The 22,408-nt window shown below is 40.0% G+C and overlaps 4 protein-coding genes and 1 long non-coding RNA gene across 5 annotated transcripts; 3 read left to right on the top strand and 2 right to left on the bottom strand.

Moving 5' to 3' along the window:
• Positions 1-5,838: 5,838 nt before the first annotated feature.
• LOC119999154 (putative disease resistance protein RGA3) lies at positions 5,839-6,675 on the bottom strand. Its single transcript, XM_038846671.1, has 2 exons — positions 6,245-6,675; positions 5,839-6,154 (listed from the first exon to the last, which is right to left on the bottom strand). The coding sequence occupies exons 1-2, from the start codon at positions 6,673-6,675 to the stop codon at positions 5,839-5,841; spliced, it is 747 nt and encodes a 248-aa protein (XP_038702599.1).
• A 1,062-nt stretch (positions 6,676-7,737) lies between these two features.
• On the bottom strand, positions 7,738-11,290 carry LOC119999153. The gene is made up of 4 exons (XM_038846670.1): positions 10,065-11,290; positions 9,596-9,959; positions 9,172-9,334; positions 7,738-9,068 (listed from the first exon to the last, which is right to left on the bottom strand). Exons 1-4 carry the CDS (start codon positions 11,288-11,290, stop codon positions 7,738-7,740), a joined length of 3,084 nt encoding a protein of 1,027 aa, XP_038702598.1.
• A 4,371-nt stretch (positions 11,291-15,661) lies between these two features.
• On the top strand, positions 15,662-16,258 carry LOC119998470. The gene is made up of 2 exons (XR_005468264.1): positions 15,662-15,895; positions 15,981-16,258. It is a non-coding gene; the product is annotated as an uncharacterized LOC119998470 (long non-coding RNA).
• Positions 16,259-18,271: 2,013 nt separating this feature from the next.
• On the top strand, positions 18,272-18,859 carry LOC119999152. Its single transcript, XM_038846669.1, has one exon. It carries the CDS (start codon positions 18,272-18,274, stop codon positions 18,857-18,859), a length of 588 nt encoding a protein of 195 aa, XP_038702597.1.
• A 222-nt stretch (positions 18,860-19,081) lies between these two features.
• On the top strand, positions 19,082-19,777 carry LOC119999151. The gene has a single exon (XM_038846667.1). The coding sequence runs from the start codon at positions 19,082-19,084 to the stop codon at positions 19,775-19,777; it is 696 nt and encodes a 231-aa protein (XP_038702595.1).
• Positions 19,778-22,408: the final 2,631 nt, after the last annotated feature.

Genomic DNA, 22,408 nt, shown 5'->3' with positions numbered 1-22,408 from the left:
GCCATGGCTAAAGTGGTTTTAGAAGAATTGAATAATTTGTGTTGTATATTCATGTTGTGAGCCTGTACATTATATAGTTACATTGAGAGCCCTAATTTAGGGAAACTAAATCAATGTAATTAAAGGGAATATTTACAACCCATAATTACAAGAAACGTAATATTCTCTCCTAATTCCAACACTCCCCCTCAAGCTGGTGCGAAGAGATTGACGAGACCCAGCTTGACAAGAGATGACTTAAGTAAAGAAGGACCTATTGGTTTAGTAAACATGTCCGCAGTCTGAGCCGATGAAGGAACAAACCTAGGAGTGATAAATGCCAGACCAAACTTTTTCCCGAATGAAATGGATGTCAACTTCTATATGCTTAGTTCTTTCGTGAAGAACTGAGTCGGATGATAGCATGATGGCAGACTTGTTATCACAGAATAAAGAAGATGAGTCTGTTATAGAAATACCCAGTTCATTGAGGAGAGAACGAAGCCACATGATTTCGCATGTACCTTGAGCCATGGCACGATATTCAGATTCAGCTGATGATCGAGAAACAACTGCTTGCTTCTTACTTTTCCATGAGATAAGATGATTACCCCGAAAAGTACAGAAGCCAGAGGTAGAATGCCCGTCACTTATGGAACCCGCATAATCAGCATCAGTGTGGTATATAGCATGAGAGACTGGATGGCGGACCTGACATCTCTCCAGAAGCATAGAATAATCCAAGACTAGGGCAGGATTTGAGATAACTAAGAATATGATAAACAACATCCAAATGGGAAGTACGTGGAGAATGCATGTACTGACTAACAACACTAACAGCAAACGTGATATATGGTCTTGTGTTTGTCAAGCATACCCGTATCCCCCAGAAGATTAAGAACATATTTCCTCTGGGATAAAGATATGCCACGGCGAGAACGAGCAACCTCAATGCCAAGAAAATATCAGAGGGGACCTAAATCCTTAATATCGAAGGATTTTCGTAGATCATCCTTTACCTGAACAATACCTGGGGAGTCATCTCCAGTAATAAGGATATCATCAACATAGACTGAGATAATAGTGCACTGGCCCTGAGACTGACGACGAATGAAACATGTGTGATCCGAGTGACACTGAACAAACCCCATAGCAAGCACAACTTCACTAAAGCGGCCGAACCATGCCCGAGGAGACTACTTAAGGCCATAAAGAGATTTCCGGAGATGACATACTTTCCCCGAATACTCCCCCTGGCCGTGAAAACTTGGTAGAGGATCCATGTAGATAGTCTCGGAAAGGTCCCCATTGAGGAACACATTTTTAACATCCATCAGATGCAGAGGCCAAGAGTATGTAGCAGCAAGAGAAACAAGGAGACGAACTGTAGTAAGTTTCGCAACGGGAGCAAACGTGGCTCCAAAGTCTTTGCCGGGAATCTGAGTGAAGCCTTTGGCCACAAGACGAGCCTTATAGCGATCTACCGAACCATCAACCCGATACTTGATAGTGAACACCCACGTACAACCAACAGTGCTCTCACCAGAAGGAAGATCAACAAGGTCCCAAGTATGATTACGTTGTAGGGCATCCATCTCTGCTTCCATAGCAGAGACCCACTTAGGATTCTGGAGAGCGGAGTGGACAGAGCGTGGGATCAAATCGGAGTCAAGCTTGCCAAGAAAGGTCTTATAGGAATCTGAAAAACAATGATAAGACAAATACTTGGCAATGGGATGGTCAGTACTACTCGTAAATCCAAAACGGGAAGGGGGATGACGATCACGAGTAGGGTAACGAGGAACAGAAACAGGAGAAAGGGAAGTACCTGATTCCGGAGAAGACGTTGGTGGAGGGGCAGGAGCAGACGAGCGTCTAATATAGACCTGATCAAATGGAACAAGAGATGGTGCACTAGGAGTAGATGATGAGTCAAGAGAAGGAGAAGGTGAAGGAGAGGAAGACTCGGGTAACAGACCTGATCAAAGGAATAGTCTCCAAAAAAGTAACATCCAAAGAGTGATAAAAGCGATGAGAAACGGGATCATAACACCGATAACCTTTAGACATGGAAGAATACCCAGTAAAAACACATCGAATGGCTTTATCATCAAGTTTGGTACGGGAGGGACTACGATTTTGAACAAAACAGGTATAGCCAAACACACGAGGAAGAAGAGAAAACAGAGTAGTACCTGGCCGAAGGACATGAATGGGTGTTGCACCCTGAAGTGCCCGACTCGGAGTACGGTTGATAAGGTATGTGGTAGTAAGAACAGCTAAGTGCCAGAAAGTTTTGGGGACATTCATACCTCAAAGAAGACATCGAACGACAGACATGATGTGACGGTTCTTGCGTTCCGCGACACCATTTTGTTCAGGTGTGTAGGGGCACGTGAGTTGTTGAAGGATCCCATATTGAGCAAGTTGAGTGCAAAACTCATTGGTGAGATATTCACCACCATTGTCAGACCGAATGGCACGAACAACAGTATTGTATTGAGTTTTAACCATGTGAAGAAAATTAGTGAAATGATCAAAAACTTTAGATTTGTTTTTCATAAGATAAACCCAAGTACATCGAGTGTAGTCATCAATAAAAGTAACATAATAACGATGTTGAGAAAAAGCAGTAGTGGGAGATGGTCCCCAGATATCAGAGTGAGCAAGATCAAATGCAGCGGGAGAACGACGCATGCGAGGAATATAAGAAGTGCGTGTATGTTTGGACAATTCACAAACCTCACAATGAAATTTAAAATTTTTGCACGCTTTATTCAAAGGCGGAAAAAGCGAACATAGATATTGAAAGTTCGCATGGCCTAGACGAGCATGCCACAAATCTACAGTAGCAAGGGAAAAAACAGAGGAAGATAAAGTAGAAGGATCTAGAACCGATAGTGTGGAAGCTTGAAGACTAGACGATGAGACATAAGATGAAAGTGGGTCACCAAAGTAGTAGAGGCCGTCATGCTCAAACCCCCTGCCAAAAATCTTCTTCGAAGTCAGGTCCTGTAAAAAACAACGATCAGATAAGAAGACAACAACACAATTCAGGTGCTTGGCAAGGCGACTGACAGAGAGAAGATTACATGTAAATTTAGGAACATAATAAACAGAAGGAAGAGTAATATCCGGAGACAAACAGGCACTGCCCTGACTACGAATTGGGAGAGAAGTACCATCAGCAATACAGACAAATTGGTTGATAGGAGTCAAAGAAGAGGTGAAGGTGGAAAGCTCACCAGTCATGTGGTTGTTAGCCCCAGAATCCAAAATCCAAGTGGGATTCCCTGACTTACCATGGAAAGCAGTAGGACTACCTGCAGCGATAACAGCTGATGACTGTAGTTGAGTAATCTGGGACTGGAGTTGAGCAATCTGGGACTAGAGCTAGCTCACATATGGTGAAAGATTACTATAATCGATCTCGGCAAAAGTAAATTGCCGCAGTGCAAGCCAAGAAATCGTGAAATTTTACCCAAAGTTAGGCAATAGTCGAATCAATCCGTGAAATAATCACGACTGGCAGAGATACGCCAAGACAGAGATTTGCCAAAGATAACCCAACAAAGATACTTACAACACTCGCAAAGAGAAGCTGATAGGCACGCGCAAAGAGAGACAGGTGCGCGCAGAGACAGATACACACAAATATGTTTGAGATAGATGTGTGTGAAAAGAGGCAAATGCGAACAGAGTCACGCTTGAGATAAGGAGCTGCCGAAGTCGATGAAAAACAAAAGAGATACGTGCTGCTAGAAAAGGCCAAGAAAACTGCACGTGAACAGTACCAGATGAACAGTGCTCGTGATGGCACAAGGTAGAAAACCCTAAGGCTCCGATACCAAGAAGAATTGAATAATTTGTGTTGTATATTCATGTTGTGAGGTTGTACATTATATAGTTACATTGAGAGCCCTAATTTAGGGAAACTCAATCTATCAAATCAACCTAATTCTAGGAAACTAAATCAATGTAATTAACGGGAATATTTACAACCCATAATTATAAGAAACGTAATATTCTCTCCTAATTCCAACAGTTTTGGACCAAAAGGGGAAACTTCGAAGGGAAGAAGGAGAAAGATGGGATGTAAGTAGGGTCAATGGGGTGTTATTAGATTGAGTGTTTTTTGTGATTTTGGAGTGCCTTTAGTTAACTCTGGGGTGCAAATAGTCCTCATCAACAAACAAACAAACACATACAATCTCAACCCGAAAACACGAAGCCAAAAAAATAGACAAACATACACAAGCTCTAGCTGGTTGGAGACTTATGTTTCTCTTATGTTCTCGAAACCAAATAAACACACACATTACTTGCTCTGCTGCCAGAAGATTGCACCATGGCGACAACATTGCTTCAACCTCAGCCTGTAAACACTGTCCGCAAGCATTTGTTGAATAAGCAACGTGTTTGATATGCGATATAGAATATAATTACAATGAAATTGAAGAAGCATAGTAACTTTTGTGATTGGAGAAGAATATTTGTTACATAAAATAATTGTATTCGTATTCATATTTGTATTCGTCTTCATCTTCGTCCCCATCTTTGTCAATATCAATCTTGGAGACAAGCTATCTTATGCCAATCCTCACCTACAAACTTCTTGCATCTTTTATGCAGCGTTGGACATCCTCTGATCCTCAATTCCTTCAAGGGGGTGAGACGCTGCATCCCCTCCGGTAGTGACAATAACTTTGGATATCTTAGGATCGAAATCTTTTTAAGACAAGTGAAGTCTTGGAACTATTCCGGAAATGTGGAAAAAGTTTCACAACTGTCAATTGAGAGGCTTTGTAGAGTGTTGAAAGATTTTTTAAGCTATTGGGGTAAGCTCACAAGCGGTGGCAAAAATTCAAGCATCAAAAATTGAAGGCTCACCTTGATAATGTCTTGCTTCTCATCATTTTCTTTCATCGAATTAAGCTGAACGCGATTGCAGTCCCAAATATACAAGAATCGCAAGGATGTCAGGTGTTGCATTCCATCGATCAAAAATTCAAGATTGGTGCAAGCTCCAATGGACAAGAACTGAAGAGATGTTAAGCACCCTATTCCATCTTCTGGTAAATGCTTCTGCTTTACTGTTATTATTAAAACTCTCAACTTAATCAGGTTCCTTATGCCTCTTGGCAACTCTTCGAGTTCTGAACAATTAGCAAGTGACAAGGTTTCCAAATTATGCAGCTTCCGAATAGAATCAGGCAATCTCCTAACTCTACTATTATCATTCAAGTTGAGGTATCTCAAATGCTTCAAATCACCAATCGAAGTCGGAAAAACCTCGAAAAATGATTCTTTCAAATCCAACATCCTCAAATGCTTAGATGTTGAGATACATGTATTGAGAAAAGATTCACAAGCAGGGCCTTGCAATTCAAAGGGGAAAATTATAGTTCGCAAATTGTTTTCCTTGCTTAGAAAACCCGAAACTTCTTGTTCTAATAAGGCCTTGTCGGACAATGACATATGTCGAATCCCCTCAGATATGTTCTTGCTATGAGTTTTTACGACGAAGCACTCCCTTTGCGCCACTGACAATGCAAGATCATGCATTAAGTCATGCATTTTAAATGTAAAAACACCACCATAATCTTCAAAGTCTTGCAAGAATGATTTGGAATACAACTTCTTCATATACTGCAGTCCAGTATCTTTAATGTCTTGATGTTCATTTGAGGTTTGAAGAAGCCCGTGTGCCATCCAAACGTGAGCCAATTCAATGCTGTTGAATTCATTATCCTTCGGATAGATTGAGCAAATACCGAAACACGATTTCAAATGAGATGGCATTTGATCATAACTTAACCTTAAAGCAAGTAAAATGTCATTCTCCTTCTGCTCCAACTTCTATATCTCATTATCTCTTACGAATTCCCAATAACGTTCATAATCGGTTTTCAAATATAAAAGAGTCCCCAATGTCTTCACAGCTAAAGGAAGCCCTCCGCATTTCTTCACAATGTCATATCCTATCGTCTTGAGATGTGGATGGAAATCCTCTTCCCTTTTTCTAAATGCCAAGTTCATAAACAAAGAGAAACATTGTTCATGAGAAAGACCCTTTAAGTCATATGAGGAGACAGTACCAATAGTCGTTGCAACCGAGATCCAGCAAGTAGTGACTATGTCTTTACTTCCAGCAGCACCTCCCTCCAATAAATCCCTGAATTCAATCCATTTCCCGTGATTATCGCTCCACACATCATCCAAAACAAGTAAGAATGTCTTTGAATTCAGCTATTCTTGAATCAACTTTTGTAATTGGTCGGGATCCAAGTTTCCGCGATTTTGAAGAGCTAAGGACTTGAGCATGCTTACTATGATCTGTTCCTTCTCAACACTTTCAGATACGCATACCCAAATCTTGACATCAAAATGTTTATCTACTCTCTCATCGTTGTATAGCACCTTTGCAAGTGTTGTCTTTCCAAGACCTCCGATTCCAACGATCGGAATCATAGAGATATCTCCACCCATAATCGGATCTAAGAGAAACTTGTTGACTAGTATTTCCTTATCACTCTCCCTTCCAATAACATTTGATGTACGCAACAGAGAATCAATCATCTCTCTCTTTATTCGACCAACTAATCGGTTGTCAACTAGCTCTGTGAGATGAATTTTAGACCTTTCAACTGCAATCTCATCTAGTCCCTCCCTAAGTTCCTTCACTTTATGACCCATTTTGAGATGGAATATAAGTGGATTCGAGCTTGAGAAGAAGCGTCTTACCTTCATTATGGTGTTTCCATACTATTTCACCACTTGTTTGTGCAAGCCTTCGTACTCGAGCTCGTCCAACACATCCTCAGCATCATAGCAGAAATTCTTAAGCCTCCCAAGCCATGTAAGATTATCAAGGTACTGAACATTCTATTACTATAACACAGATCAAGGTTAAGCCAGAAACCAAAAAAAATTGAGAGAGAATCGTATATCGGATGTTTTGTTAAAACCAAAGAACAAAAGCACAGCAGACCTAAAAAGACCAAAACATATAAACGACGTAGTTTTGACTAAGGACATGAAACGACACCGCACTAGACAAGAACAAACAAAACAAAAGAAAGAGCATCAACTTCAACACTCCCTCTTGATGCTATTTCACTCCCACACCAAGCCTTGCTCGTGAGTCAGCAAATTTGAGTTTCTGCAGACCTTTAGTAAAACAATCTGCTAATTGATCTTCACTTGCACAATGTGTCAGCACTATAACTTTGTTGTTAACTGTTTTTCTCAAGACATGAAATTTAATAGCTATGTGCTTGCTGCGGCTGTGAAACATAGGATTTTTAGACATGCAAATGGCAGACCTACTATCACAAAGGATATTGGTAGGCCCGTTTTGTTTTTCACCAAGATCATCAAAAACATACCTGAGCCATGCAGTGTGATTTGCAGCTAGGGCTCCAGCTACATATTCAGCCTCAGCTGTGGACTGAGCTGTAGTCTTTTGTTTTCTAGAGACCCAAGTAAAAGCCCCAGAACCAAGAGTAAAAACATACCTAGCTGTACTTTTAAAATCATCATGGGATCCTCCATAATTACTATCACAATACCCTTGCAAAGTAGCACCAGGTTTATGAAAGTAATGAATACCATAACCTATAGTACCCTGTAGATACCTAAACACTCTCTTGACTCCACTTAGATGTGTCTCACTAGGAGATTGCATGAATCGTGAAAGCAGGTTTGTAGCATACTGTATGTCAGGACGAGTTGAGGACAAGTAAAGAAGACTTCCTATCATGCATCTGTAAAGTCCATGATCAGCCTTTGGGCATCTTCTATATAAAATTTCTCATGTGCTACAACAGGAGTGGCAACAGCCTTGCAATCCTCCATGCCAAATCGGTTCAAAAGTTCTTGAGTATACTTGCGCTGCCAAATAAAAACATGTCCTTCTTGTTGATCAATTTCAATGCCCAGAAAATAAGTCATGAGACCCAAATCATTCATTTCAAAATTCTCTTTCATATTCTTTTTGAAATCTTCTATAAGCCCTTCATCATTTCTAGTTAGGACTAGATCATCAACATAAAGAGATACTATTATCTTTTTCCCATTTCCTCCTTCTTTGACATAGAGAGTGGATTCACTAGGACTTTTCTTGAAACCTTGACTGGTAAAATATACATCAATTCTACTGTACCAAGCTCTTGGAGCTTGCTTAAGACCATAGAGAGCTTTGTTCAATTTCAACACTTGAGATTCTGCTCCTTGTTTAACAAAACCTGGTGGTTGTTGCACAAAAACTTCCTCTTCCAGAAACCCATTCAAGAAGGCTGATTTTACATCAAGGTGGTGCAACTTCCATTTTTTTTGAGCCGCCAGAGCAATTATAAGTCTCACTGTTTCCATACAAGCCACAGGAGCGAAGGTTTCTGTGTAGTCCTTTCCAAATTGCTGAGAATACCCCTTGGCCACTAACCTGGCCTTGTATTTTTGAACTGTATTGTCAGGATTTAATTTTGTTTTATACACCCATTTCACACCAATTGCCTCCTTATCTGCACGAAGATCAACTAACTGCCAAGTTTCATTCTTCTCAATCTGTTTCAACTCTTCTTCCATTGCTTCCGCCCAAACTCTATTCTTGAAGGCTTCTCCAAGAGTGTTGGGCTCTAATGCAGTCAATTTACAATACTCATAGACGTCAGTAAAACTTCTATACTTCCTCATTGGAGATTCAGAACTTATATCAGCAAGACTTTTATATTTCCTCACTGGAGATTCAGAACTGACATTAGTAAGACCTCCTTGATCATTCAGACTATCATCATAATCTTCCAGGACAGCATCAGTAATCCCTCCTGCAAGACTGTCAGCATCAGAAATCATGAAATCCTGATCTTCATGATCACCATCAAAACAATCATCTGCTTCTCTCACTTCAGGTGAAGAACTGGCATGTATGTCGCCAGTTGTAGTAATAGAAGAGGGTTTGATAATACCCTCAGTCCAGTCCCAAACTGCTTTCTCATCAACCTCCACATCTCTAGCAATAACCAACTTCTTAGTTTCCAGATTATACACCCTGAATCCTTTAGATTGGTGACTGTAGCCTAGAAAGATACCTGTCTCACATTTTTTTATCAAGTTTGCTTCGTTTAGCATCAGGAATATGAATAAAGCATACACTTCCAAACACTTTAAGATACTTGGCTGAAGGTTTAGTACCTGTCCAAGCCTCCAAGGGAGTCCTGCCCTGCACAGCACTGGTAGGACATCTATTTAGTAGATAGACAGATGTATTAACTGCTTCTGTCCATAGCCACTTGGGAAGTTTTTTTTCCAGCCAGTATAGTCTTTGCCATCTCCATAATAGTCCTACTTTTACGTTCTGAAACACCATTTTGATCAGGAGCATAACCCACAGTCAATTGATGATGGATGCCACTGCTTGTACAAAATTGATTAAACTCCTTAGAGGTGAATTCGCCACCTCTATCACTACGAATCATCTTGAGCACTTTGCCTGATTGAGTTTCAACAAAAATTTTGAACTTCTTGAATATGCTAAAAACTTCAGATTTTTCTTTCAAAAAATAAACCCAGGTCATCCTGGAGAAATCATCAATAAAGATGAGAAAGTATCTGTTACCTCCGAAGTAGGAGTATGCATGGGACCGCACATATCAGTATGCACAAGTTCGAGGTACTCTGTGGCTCTCCAGATAGAGTCATTATGCAAAGGCTTACGCTTCTGCTTGCCTTCCATACAGCTGCTGCAGATTAGAGACTTGACGTCAATTCTAGGTAAATCAGAGACCAGTTTGAGATCTTGAATTCTCTTCAAGTTTTGAGAACTCAGATGACCTAGCCTTTGATACCCCAGATGGGATTCTTCTGTAGTCATCTTTAAAGCTAGCTCTGAGTTATTTTGAGACACTACTGGAAAGTAAAAATCCAGCTGAAAACTTCTTTTTCTCTGCATCTTGACAGAAACAACCAATTTCTTGTTTTTACTGCCATCAAAAATCTGACAAGTATCACCTTAAAAAATAAGGATAAACCCCCTTTCCATCAACTGTCCCACACTGAGTAAGTTTGAGTCCAGTTTAGGAACATACATCACATCTCGAATTAAAGACCTTCCTTTCGTGGTATTAACAGATACAACACCTTTACCTTCGACTCTGACTGATTCCCCTTTCCCCAGAACTACTTGAGTGGTGAATGAATGATCCAACTCTTTGAATAAAGATATATTGGCTGTCATATGATTACTTGCACCTGAATCAAGAAACCAAACAGAGTTCTTTGTCGGAGTTGTCTTGAAACAGGCCAGAAATAAAGACTCTTCATCAGTCTTCTGGGCTAGATTTGCTTGTTGTTTATCTTTGTCTTTACTTCTACACTCTTTCTGTAGATGCCCAAATTTACCACAACTTCTACATTGAGGCTTCCCTTTATTCCAACAATGCTCCTCCACATGACCTTCTTTCTTACATAATGAGCACTGTGGTTTTGTCTTAGCCCAACAAGATTCCTCTGAGTGACCTTCCCTCTTGCAAAATGTGCACTGAGGCCTGGTCCCTGATCGTTTGTTCCAACCACTAGAAGATGAACTACCACCCTGACTCTTATTACTTTCTTGACTCATCCTCATTTGATAAGCACTCTCCAAGGTATCAACATTAAGGCCCTCTATTTTTACACGAGTCTCATGAGCCTCTAGGGAGCCAATCAAGTCACTAACATTCATACTATCTAGATCTTTTGTTTCTTCAACAGTGGTCACTATATTGTTGTACTTTGGAGTTAGACTAATAAGAATCTTCTCTATCACCCTCCTATCAGGCATGTCTTCACCACAGATTCGTAAACGATTCACAACATCCATTACTCTAGTGTAGTAATCCTTAATGAGTTCACCTTCCTTCATCAATAAATTCATCAACTCTCTACGAAGACTATGGAGTTTGACAACTCGTACCTTGGAGTGTCTTTGATACTCTGTACTGAGAATATCCCGAGTCTGCTTTGCACAGTTAGCATTCGAAATACGTGGAAAAATTACTTCAGCCACGGTGGTTTGAATAACCAGAACAGCAGTATTGTCCTTTTCTATCTCTTTTTTTTTAGCCTCATCAACAACACCCTTTCCAGACCCCTTTTTCCCCGACGTTCCGCTGGATTCATTTTCATCAGTTATACACACAGGACATCCAAACTCAATGAACTCCCATAAGCTTTTTGATTTGAAATACGTACGTAAAATAGTAGACCAGTAGTCATACTTCTCACCTGCAAAGATGGGCAGACTGCTTGTTGTTGGATATGCTGGATTCGACATCTAGGGTTTGATGAAACGAACCGAAGAGATTTGAGAAGCACTAAACCCAGACGATCTATGCTCCAATACCATGTAATATTATCAAGTTACTGAACATTCTATTACTATAACATAGATCAAGGTTAAGCCAGAAACCAAAAAAAAATGAGAGAGAATCGTATATCGGATGTTTTGTTACAACTAAAGAACAAAAGCGCAGAAGACTAAAAAAGACCAAAACATATAAACGACATAGTTTTGACTAAGGACATGAAACGACACCGCACTAGACAAGAACAAACAAAACAAAAGAAAGAGCATCAGCTTCAATAAGCCAAAGGTGCAACGCGTGGTTCTGTGCCTGCTTCTCCTCCGCATCCAGTAACACAGCTCTTATTATTGTTAACTTCTCCTCAAGCTTCTTCAAGTCCCTATCAAGACCCCATGCCATGGAAACTTCTTGCAGTGCAAGAGATGCTATCTTTCCCAAAATGTTTTCTGCACCGCTGAACAGAAAGAATTCAGCCACTTTTTTTCCTTTCTTTTTTTCTTTCAAGAGAAAGTGGTAAAGCGGAGAAGTTATGTTCTTAGTTTGTCAAATTTTGCTTTTGGTGTTTTAATATTCAATTGCAAGGGCAGCCAAAGTAGGCTGATGCATTGTTTCTAGTCGCCAAGACAAAAAAGAAAATTTCTAAACTTTCTTCTACATTTTTAAGTTATAGACTTGTGCATTGCACTCGTTATGACTTAGAAAAAGTCCCTGCATCGGTTTGGACTTGTTCAACCAGTGGGGTTAATAAGCCAAGCCTACGCCTACCCCACCTCCTTACTAATTAACAAGATCATTTCTCAAGCCTAATGCGTTGGGTTTTGACCCAGTGAGTAGGGGTCATCATTTGGCCCGCGGAGCTAGACCTAGGCCTGGTCCGAAATTAGACCGAGCCTGGACAACCCAGCCCGACACCTTGGGCAGTCCTGGGCTCCATTTTTGGGGCCGGACTTGGCCCGAAGCCCGACATCTCGGGTCAATTTTGGCCCGGCCCGAGCCTGAGACCGACCCTAACCCTGACCCGATTAGGCAATATACATTATTTATTTATATATATATATATATATATAATATGTATATATTTATTTATATTATATATATTATTGCAATGTATATATCTATATATATATATATATATATATATACATAATACATATGCATATATATAATACATTTTCCTTAAAAAAATACATATATAAATATTATAGAGTCAAAACCTCGAGCCTGGCCTGGCCCGACCCAAAAGGCCTGAGGCCTGACCCAAAGGCCCGAGCCTTAAGGGCCAGAGCCAGGCCTGGGCCTCATTTTGAGAGCCAAGCCCGGCCCCAAGCCCGATTCTCAAAATAGGGCTCGGGCCTCATATTTCCGGGCCAGCCCTGCCTGGCCCGATGCCGAGCCCTACCAGTGAGTTTATGGCTTTGGCCTATAGTAGCTAGGCTTAGGAGTTTGTGGCTTCGCCCCATAATAGCTAGGCTTAGGAGAAACAAAACCGTGTTAGCTCGATGCATCCACAGAAATCGGATAACCCAAAGCGGACAATATTATTAGCATGTGTAGGGATGTATAGGGATGTGGATTTGTGGCTTCGACCTATAGTAGCTAGGCTTGAGAAGAACAAAATTGTGCGGGTTCGATGCATCCATGGGAACCGGATAACCCAAAACGAACAATATTATTAGCATGTATAGGGATGTGAGTTTCTTATACTCATTTGATGTAAATTTTTATTTAGGATTCAATTGGCATATATAAACTCGAGCATATCCACGCTTCGCATGCTCCGTGTTAGGAACTTACTATCTCATACTATAAATTAACCAAAAGTCCATATAACCGTTTAAAAAAAATTAACATGGTTTTTTTAAGGTAAATATTAAAAGCATAACATTAACACATCGGAAGTGTATTGTAATAAATAATTAGTGGTTAATTTGAAAGAGTAAAAACAAATTTTTTTTTCCTAATTTTTTTAATGAATTTGTTACAATAACCATGTCAAAGAACGATATGAAATTTTGGGGATGAGAAACTAAAATCTAAAATTCCACCAACAATGTATATGTTTGGCAGTGTATTTGCATTGCGTTCAGGTGCACCTCACTTCATAGCACTACAGTTTTTTTGTGACACGCCAAACGCTTTTACAACATAACTCACCTCACAACACCACAACTTTTTACCTCGCAGCACCTCACCGCACCTCACAGCACTCTCAAACGCTTACAATATATGTTGAATTGTCCCATGTAATTAAATTAAGTCAATTATTTTATTTTAGATTAATGTACAATGTACACGTTAAGTGATTTTATATTAATATTATTAGTTATCTAATATAACCGTAATTTAAATATGTCAAACGCACCTCACAGCACCGCACCACAATTTTAAAAGTGATACGCCAAACAGTTTTTGCCTTCCAACTTACTTCACAGCACCGCACAACACTTCACAACAGTTGATAGCACTCCCAAACAACATCAATGTTTACCGTCATCGACACTTTCCGCGTATAGAATTTGATGCGGCCCACAACAAAAAAGTAGGTTGATACATTGTTTCGTCATTGATTGATAGCCACAAGATCAAACAGGGGCGGACCCACGTTATGGAGAGTGGGGTCAATTGACCCCATTGAATTTTGTTTTTTTTCATATATATATATATATATAACATTTTTTATTTTGAACCCACATATATTTTCATTTTGACCCCACTAATACTTATGTATCTTAAAATTTTACTAAACCATAACCATAAGTCCATAAGAAATATAAAAGGATCCTATAAATAGGTTTAGTCTAGTCTTGTAAATTATTAGTATTGTATTTTAAAGCTCATAACTTATCATTTGTTTGAATATTTAGTATTGTATTTCAAAGCCCATAACTTATCCTTCGATAAAGTTCTTAATATTGTATTTTAAAGGCTCATATAGAGTCCTTATAAAAAGACCCGATTATTCACTTTTAAAATATTACAAATCATCGACAATATTTGTTGATCAATTTTCAATTATTATTTAGCTCTGTCTTATAATATTTTGATTTTTAGTGTTGTTTTTCATACTTTTAAATACATAACTAGTAAATAATAGAAAAAAAATTCTAGGGCCGCTAACCCTGGACTCCCGCAAATTTTTTTTAATATATGATTTTTTCGCTTCCTGTAGAAACTCGACTCCATATGCTCGGGAGGTTTGGGTCTGCCCCTGAGACCAAAAAAGAAAAAAAAATTGCTTCTACATATTTCAGTTGTAGACTTGTGCATTTGAACTCATTTGATGTAAATTTTCATTTAGGATTCAATAGAATAAATAAATTTACCTGATACGATAAATTTATAAAATTTTTAATTCTTAAAGTTGCAATAATTATTAGAAAAAAATTGCTCCAAAATACTCACAAACATGATTTTGTTGGATTGCTTTACAAACCCTCTTTTTCTCTTGGTGTTGTAGACTGTTGCTTCGAGTCTCTACAATGAACCAAACGGCGCCTCTTTAAATTTCATAAATACATGAAGTAATATTATAATCTTAAACCATTTCATATTTCATTTTGAAATTTAACTATGACATTATATATTATTTTGTGAGGAGTAAAATTTTTAATACAAAATCCAAAAAATTATAATTTATTACAATTTGAAGTTCATTCTCCTTTATTACTACAAGTTGGAGGTTATTTTGTTATTCGTGACTCCACTCTATAATCCGTAGTGAAACCAATATTTTAACTATTGGACGGTATATACCGGTTCAACCGATTAAACTGGGTATCAGACCCCTCACCGGTACGAATCAATCTAAAATACAAGGTTGTGCTATACCGGTTGATCCGAAACAAATTTTGACATTTTTAAAAAAAATTATGATTTTTTAAAACTAAAATTAATATTTTTAATTTATAGATAAGTAAAAAAAATTAAATAATACACAAATTCTCCAAAAGAGTTTTCAAGTGTACTTTTTAATAATGATTTGTATAAGGTTATAAAATTCTTTCAATTTTTTGATATAGGATGTTTGTTGTATATGTTGAAAAAATATTTTAAAAATAACATTAGTGAAAATTGAAGTTGTGGACTCAAAATAGGAAATTTTAAGCCTTAAACATGATTTTATTACCACTATCATATATTATACATATCTATTAATCCATATATATATATATTCTTCTCAACAAAAAAAATATATGTATTATTTTTGTGTACCGGTTGAATTGTCTGGCCGATATGATTCGAGTATCAGTATTTATTAGTTATTTACAGCGTTGGCGAAACCCGAATCCGGTAAAGCATCTCAAAAACCCTACTTAACTTAAATTTAAGTATTTAACTCGCCCCTTCTGGCCTTTCATGTCGTCCGCCTACCTCCAATAATTTTTTTCTTGTTATCTCTGTTTATGCTCTTCGTCTTGTAAAATTTCTCTGAAATATTTCGTCTTCGAAGCATCTAATTGTGATTCTCTTTGGTCTTCAGCAATGACCTAGAGGATACGAAACGATGCAAAATTGACTCACAGGCACTTATGGACGAGCAGATTCATTTTCACCATGGATTCTTGCTTTTTCTCGTAAGTTCCACATTTGATTTTGTTTTTTTTTGGAATTGCTGTTAATTTTGGTGATTAATTGGATATAGATCTGTATTTGGAGTAGAGTGTTGTTGCTCGATGATGATTGATTTTGCTTTAACCACACCGAACAGAGACGCGAGGATTGGATCTGGTTCCTTTCTTGTTTAGGTCAAGGAATTTGTCTGTGGATTAACTTGATACGCTTGGTGTTGGGCTTGACGATTCTTTCTCTCGTAGATAGATGAAAGCTTCGCTAAGCACTTCACGTTCAGTGCATTTTCTTTGGCTTAAACGAGGGAGTACAACCTCCTGCTTTGTGTTCTCTCATGTGGAAATCTTTGGCCTTTCAACTGAGAGCAATTCACTTCTTTTTTTCCTTTAATTCTTTTTTTTAAAGTTGATTAATCAACTCAACAATGTGCATCTGAGAGCAATTCACCTCCTTTTTTTTTTTTTTCTTTAATTAATTTTTAAAGTTGATTTATCAACCCAATAATGTGCATTTTGAAGAAGAAACAAATAAGAAGGTATTATCTAGGAATACATATGTGATTTTATAGGATGAACAGAGGAGATTGTTACAATAGGTTGTCATAATTAAGTTCAAATCCTTTGCATCTTCATGTAACTAATTACCATGGAGGTGTATCACAACCACTTAATTGTTGTGGGTTCTTGAACTTTATAATTGTATGGCGAGTTGCAAACTTATAATAAACTAATCTTGTTAGCCAGCACCAGATTTGCTGCATCAGTCGAATGGAAGGGATCCCAATTTGGGAGTTTGTTTTGTTAATGTTACTGTGTGTTCTAAAGCTGTGGTGAGGTGAAGTGAATTGCGGGGATAAAAACTGTGGTGAGGTGAAGTGAATTGCGGGGATAAAAAAAAAAGTGTTTAGCGTATCCTCTCGAATGCGACACCATCCGCCGCAACGAGGTGCATTTGGCAGGTGGCTACATTTTGGCATTAGGCCAGCAGAGAACCCCCCTATTTTTGTGTCCACATTACAACTTGATGTGTTTGAGACGTTTGAAACATTAAAACTCCCCAAAATAAAATCATGAGCACCATTAGTATCCTCTGTGGCAAACAGTTGCGTGATTAGTATTCCCATTTTGTGAGATTGTTGCCAAAGAAATGGCAACAAGTGACGACATGAATTTGTAACAGAAAGTACCTGAGAATGGTAATGTCAATGGTGCTGGGGAATTCAACTTTGGCAACAGTATTATTGGTGATTTATAGTCAGTCCTATTTGGCAGTTGGCCAACCCATATCATCTAGTCGGCACAGTTAGTTTTGTTTGCTACCTTCAAGAATCAATGTTATATATTCCTCTCTGCAATAGTAGCCAGGCCAAAGATATCGACTCACATTTGGTTGCACTGAGTCCAAAACAAGGTTACTAAGGGGAGCTTTTTTTTTTTGGTTTTGGCACTCTTGGAAAAATTTATTGGGCGTATAATGTCCGATTTCAATTATTTAGACATATAGTACTGTGGAGTAAAAAGGTACACCTACGGTTCTCCTAGACGGAAGCAGTTCATCTGACAGTCCGTATATACGGTTCTCTCAGACCGAAGCAGTTTTGACAGTAGTCACTCCGTATATACGGTTCTTCCAGACAAAGTTTCATCCGATACTCAGTTACTGACGGTTACCAGGAGCAGTTGCAAGAGAAATTACCAGAGACAATTAACCGCATCAACTGACATATCCCAAGCCTATAAATACATTTCCTTTGAGATTTGTAGGCATTCATCAACAATTGACTCTAATAAAAGATCAGACTCCGTGGACCTAGGCAAGTTGCCGAACCACGTAAATTCTGTGTTGTTATTCTTTTGAATCTTTCTACTTAATACACATTCTATACTTCGGTGTAAATTTAGCATCGACAATTGGCGTCGTCTGTGGGAAATCGTTCATTTATATAAGCCATGTCTCAAGAAGCGGAAGTATCACGACAGGAGGAACTGCCTCGTCCAGAAGAGGAGAGGCCTCGGCATAATCATGATGAAATAGAAGAGCAAATTCCAAATGAATTGGAACTGGAAGAAGCCCTTTTTAGGGCAGAAGAAGATTTGCAAAAGAGACAAGAGCATGCTCAAGCTCTAAGGGAAAGACTCCATAGCATGAGGAGAAAGGGGAAGCGTTTGGCTAGTGAAATCCAGAGTGTTGTCATAGGTGATAGGGATATGGATCCGAAGCGTGTTCGGGAGCAAGACAGTGGGAGCACTGGGAGGTCTCGTCGGAGGAGGGGACCAGTTACGGAGAGGAGAAGGCGTACTCCTCCTCCAAAGGGTGCAAGGAACAAATCCCCGCTGCCGTCTACGAGGATAAGACACCAAAGCCTTTCCCCAAAAATTTAGATGAAGAAAGATACTGGGGAGGTCTTATGGAGTGCTCAGAAGAAGGCCGAGCAAAGCCTTAGAAAAATGACTTCCACACCCTGCGTGCGGGCTCTGCGACTGGAAGATCCACCAAACAAGTTTTCACCCCCAACCTTTGCAATTTATGATGGAAAAAGGGATCCTATAGCACATATTTCAGCCTACACTCATAAGATGGCACTTTGGGCAGATCGAGACAGACTCATCTGCAAAATGTTTCCATCGAGTCTCGGGACAACAGCCATGAAATGGTTTCATCAACTTCTAGAGAATTCAGTTTCGTCTTGGAGGGAGTTGGCCCGAATCTTTGTAGCAAGACTCATAGCAAATAGTCGAGATCCAGCGACATTGGATACTCTGTTTGCTTTACATCTCAGGAGAGGAGAGTCACTCTGGGCTTACGCTGCCAGGTATTCAGATACCTATGCGGATATAGAAGATTGTGATGAGAGGACCGCAGTGGCTACTTTTCGCCTCGGGCTCCCTCGTGATTATAAACTACGAGAAAGTTTGACGACAGCTCCACCCAAGAATATGGCCGCGCTTCAGGACAGGATTAAGCAATAGGTCAAACTAGAGGAAGACAAACAAGGGGATCGGCAGTTTGCTTCTCAAGAAGGAACAAAAAAGGAAAATAAGAAGTTTGAAAAGAAGAACGTGAAAGAAAAAGACTCGAAGAAGGACCCAAAGCCCACTTCTTACGAGGCGGTAAAAACAATATTTAAGGACCCAATTTTTCGAATTCTTCCTCATATCACAGACAAACCGTATTTTCGACGGCCAAATAAGATGTCAGGGGATCCGTCCACTCGAAACCAATCCAAATGGTGTTCCTATCATCGAGACGAAGGTCACAGGACAGCAGATAGCAGAGAGTTCAAACGACATTTGGAAGAATTGGTTCAACAGGGTCATCTTAAGGAATTTATTGACAAAGAAAAAACCGCTGTCGAAAAGAAGGGAGAACCTCAGTCAAAAGAGCGGGGAGAACCTTCATACTACGTGGTTAATTTTATAGATGCAATGGTACCGGATGCACGACTTGGTAATGCGATAAGGCGAACGGAGTATAGGAGGGTCCGACACCAACAAGAGGTAATGCGGATGGATCTTAATCCCAGTTTGGGAACTAAGAGACCAAGGGAGGTAACTGCAATCACTTTCACCAAGGAAGATGCAACAGGAGTCATCTTTCCGCATAATGATGCTCTCGTGATCTCCCTGCAAATCGGAGCAGCAACAGTGAAGCGAATGATAGTAGACCAAGGAAGTTCTGCAGAGATCATGTATTATTCACTCTTCCAAAAGTTAGGAAAAACTCATGCAAATTTGATTCCTGTTCCAACACATCTGGTGGGCCTTAATGCGACCCCAGTTTGGCCTCTCGGAAGGATACGACTGCCAGTCACGGCAGGTCCAAGAACAGTTGAAGTGGATTTCCTTGTTATAGATCTACAATCATGGGCAGGACTTGGTTTCACTTAATGGAAGCTGTCCCCTCTTTTTATCATCAGATGCTCAAATTTCCCTTCGGGGATAAAGTGGTGGAAATAAGAGGAGACCAAGTTGCCTCAAAAGAATGTTTTATGGCAAAAACAAAGCAAGTAAGAAAAATAATGATGATGGAAGAAGAGGCTCCGGTCCTAGAGGAGGTTGGAAAGGAGCCAGCAGTCAAGTCAATGGAAGAGCTTGAGAAGGTTCAAGTTACACCAGAAAGTCCTGACAGATACTTTCTAGTTGGGACTAGCTTGTCTATATCAGAGAAGGAATCCTTAATTGGGATATTAAGGAGAAATGTGGGCGTGTTTGCATGGACTCCCTATGAGATGCTAGGGGTGGATCCGGAATTGGCAATCCATAGGTTAAATGTCAAACCAAGTTTTAAACCTGTGATTCAAAGGGGGAGAAGGTCAGCCGTACAGCATACGGAGGCCGTGGTTAAGGAGGTAGAAAACTTGTTAGAAGCTAAGGCCATCAGGGAAGTACAATATCCCGAATGGCTCTCAAACACAGTGGTGGTCCGGAAGAAGGATGGAAAATGGAGGGTTTGTGTTGATTTCACTGATTTGAACAAAGCATGTCCAAAGGATTTGTTCCCGCTTCCTAAAATCGATCAATTGGTGGATATGACATCAGGAATGGCAAGAATGAGCTTCCTGGATGCATACAGAGGGTACCATCAAATCCCAATGCATCCGTCTGATCAGGAGAAGACTTCGTTCATTACCCCAAAGGGAATATTCTGTTACCAAGTAATGCCTTTCGGCTTAAAGAACGCAGGTGCCACATTTCAGAGAATGGTGATGAAACTCTTTGGACCTCTAATTGGCAAGACTATGGAAGTTTACATAGATGACATGGTGGTCAAAAGCAAATTTCAAGAGGACCATTTGATGCACCTTCAGGAGGTGTTTGATGTCTTAATGAAAAATAACCTAAAGCTCAATGCAAGCAAATGCGCTTTTGGAGTTAGTACGGGCAAATTCCTAGGCCATCTCGTTACACAAAGAGGAATCGAGGCCGACCCAGCACAGATCAAGGCCGTTCAATGCTTGGAGCGACCCACTAAAGTGAAGGAGATACAAAAATTAACTGGAATGGCGGCACTTAACAGGTTCATCAGCAGATCCTCAGACAGATTCAGGCCTTTCTTTCGACTGCTTAAGTCGGGGAGAGCTTTCCAATGAGATGATGAATGTGAGGCGGCTTTTCTAGGGTTAAAGGGTTATTTGCAGAAGACCCAACTGTTAGCAACTCCCAAGGAAGGAGACACGCTACAACTATACATGACAGTGTCAGAGCATTCCGTCAGTGCCGTAATCCTGAGAGAAGAAAAGAAGGTCCAGTGCCCAATCTACTATGTAAGCAAGACACTGTTAGATGCTGAAACGAGGTACTCACCCCTGGAAAAGCTTCTCTTGGCATGGGTAATGGCTTCTAGAAAGTTGAACCACTATTTCCAGGCATACCCAGTGGAAGTGGTGAAAGAATATCCATTGAAGACCTTGTTAGGGAAAGCGGACATGTCTGGAAGGGTTGCCAAATGGTCAGTCGAATTGGCTCAATATGATTTGAAGTTCGTCCCAAGGACTACCACTAAAGCGCAAGTTTTAGCTGATTTTGTTGCCGAATTCACCACAGAGCAATGACCTGAAAAAGCCAACTAGATATGGAAGGTACAAGTAACTCCTTCGCATCTTTGGGAATTGCAAGTTGATGGTTCTTGAACACGACGAGGATCCGGAGCAGGAATTGTGCTAGTAGTACCGGAAGGAGAAGTATTGGAAATGGCTATACGATTAGGGTTCCCAGCAACAAATAATGAAGCAGAGTATGAGGCCTTGTTTCAAGGAGTCCGGAATGCTCTAAGACTTGGAGCCAAGGAGTTGGTGATTTATTCCGATTCTCAATTGGTAGTCAATCAACTCATTGGACTCTACAGTGCCAGGACGGCAACTATGGCAGCTTACATGGAAAAAACTAAACAGTTGCTCGACCGACTTCATGACTATAAGGTAATACAAATTCCAAGGGAGCAGAATGACCACGCCGATGCTTTGGCTACCTTTGTGTCGGCCGACCAACTAAGGGTGAAGAGGGTTATACAAGTGCAGGTGCTCGAACGACCAAGCATAGATGAGATGCCAGAAGAGATACGATGCGCAGAAGAGCAGGCGCCAAGTTGGATGGATCCCATCATTGCTTACCTAAAGGATGTCATTCTTCCCGAAGATAAGAAAAAAGCCAGAAAATTGGCAGTCAAAGCAGCACGCTTCTGGTTGTCTCCTGATCAGAAGCTCTATAAAAAGTCTTTCTCAGGTTCATATTTATTATGTGTTCACCCAGCAAGAGTAGAGGACTTGTTGTTTGAGATTCATGAAGGCTCTTGTGGAGCACATGCTGCGGTAAGGACACTTGCATTTCGAGCAATTACCCGAGGCTTTTGGTGGCCGTACATGCAGAAGGATGCTTTGCAGTACGTAAAAAAGTGAATAGTGTCAGAAGTTCGCACCAATCCCCCACCAACCGGCTGGTGATCTTTGTCCTCTTACAAGTCCTTGGCCTTTTGCCCAATGGGGTTGGATATTATTGGACCACTCCCCGCGGTCTACTGGC

This window comes from Tripterygium wilfordii, chromosome 5 (assembly GCF_013401445.1).
Source record: "Tripterygium wilfordii isolate XIE 37 chromosome 5, ASM1340144v1, whole genome shotgun sequence".
Classification (NCBI taxonomy): Eukaryota; Viridiplantae; Streptophyta; class Magnoliopsida; order Celastrales; family Celastraceae; genus Tripterygium; species Tripterygium wilfordii.
The sequence above is the reverse complement of the archived record's forward strand: the minus strand, read 5'-3'. Positions and strand labels throughout refer to the sequence as shown.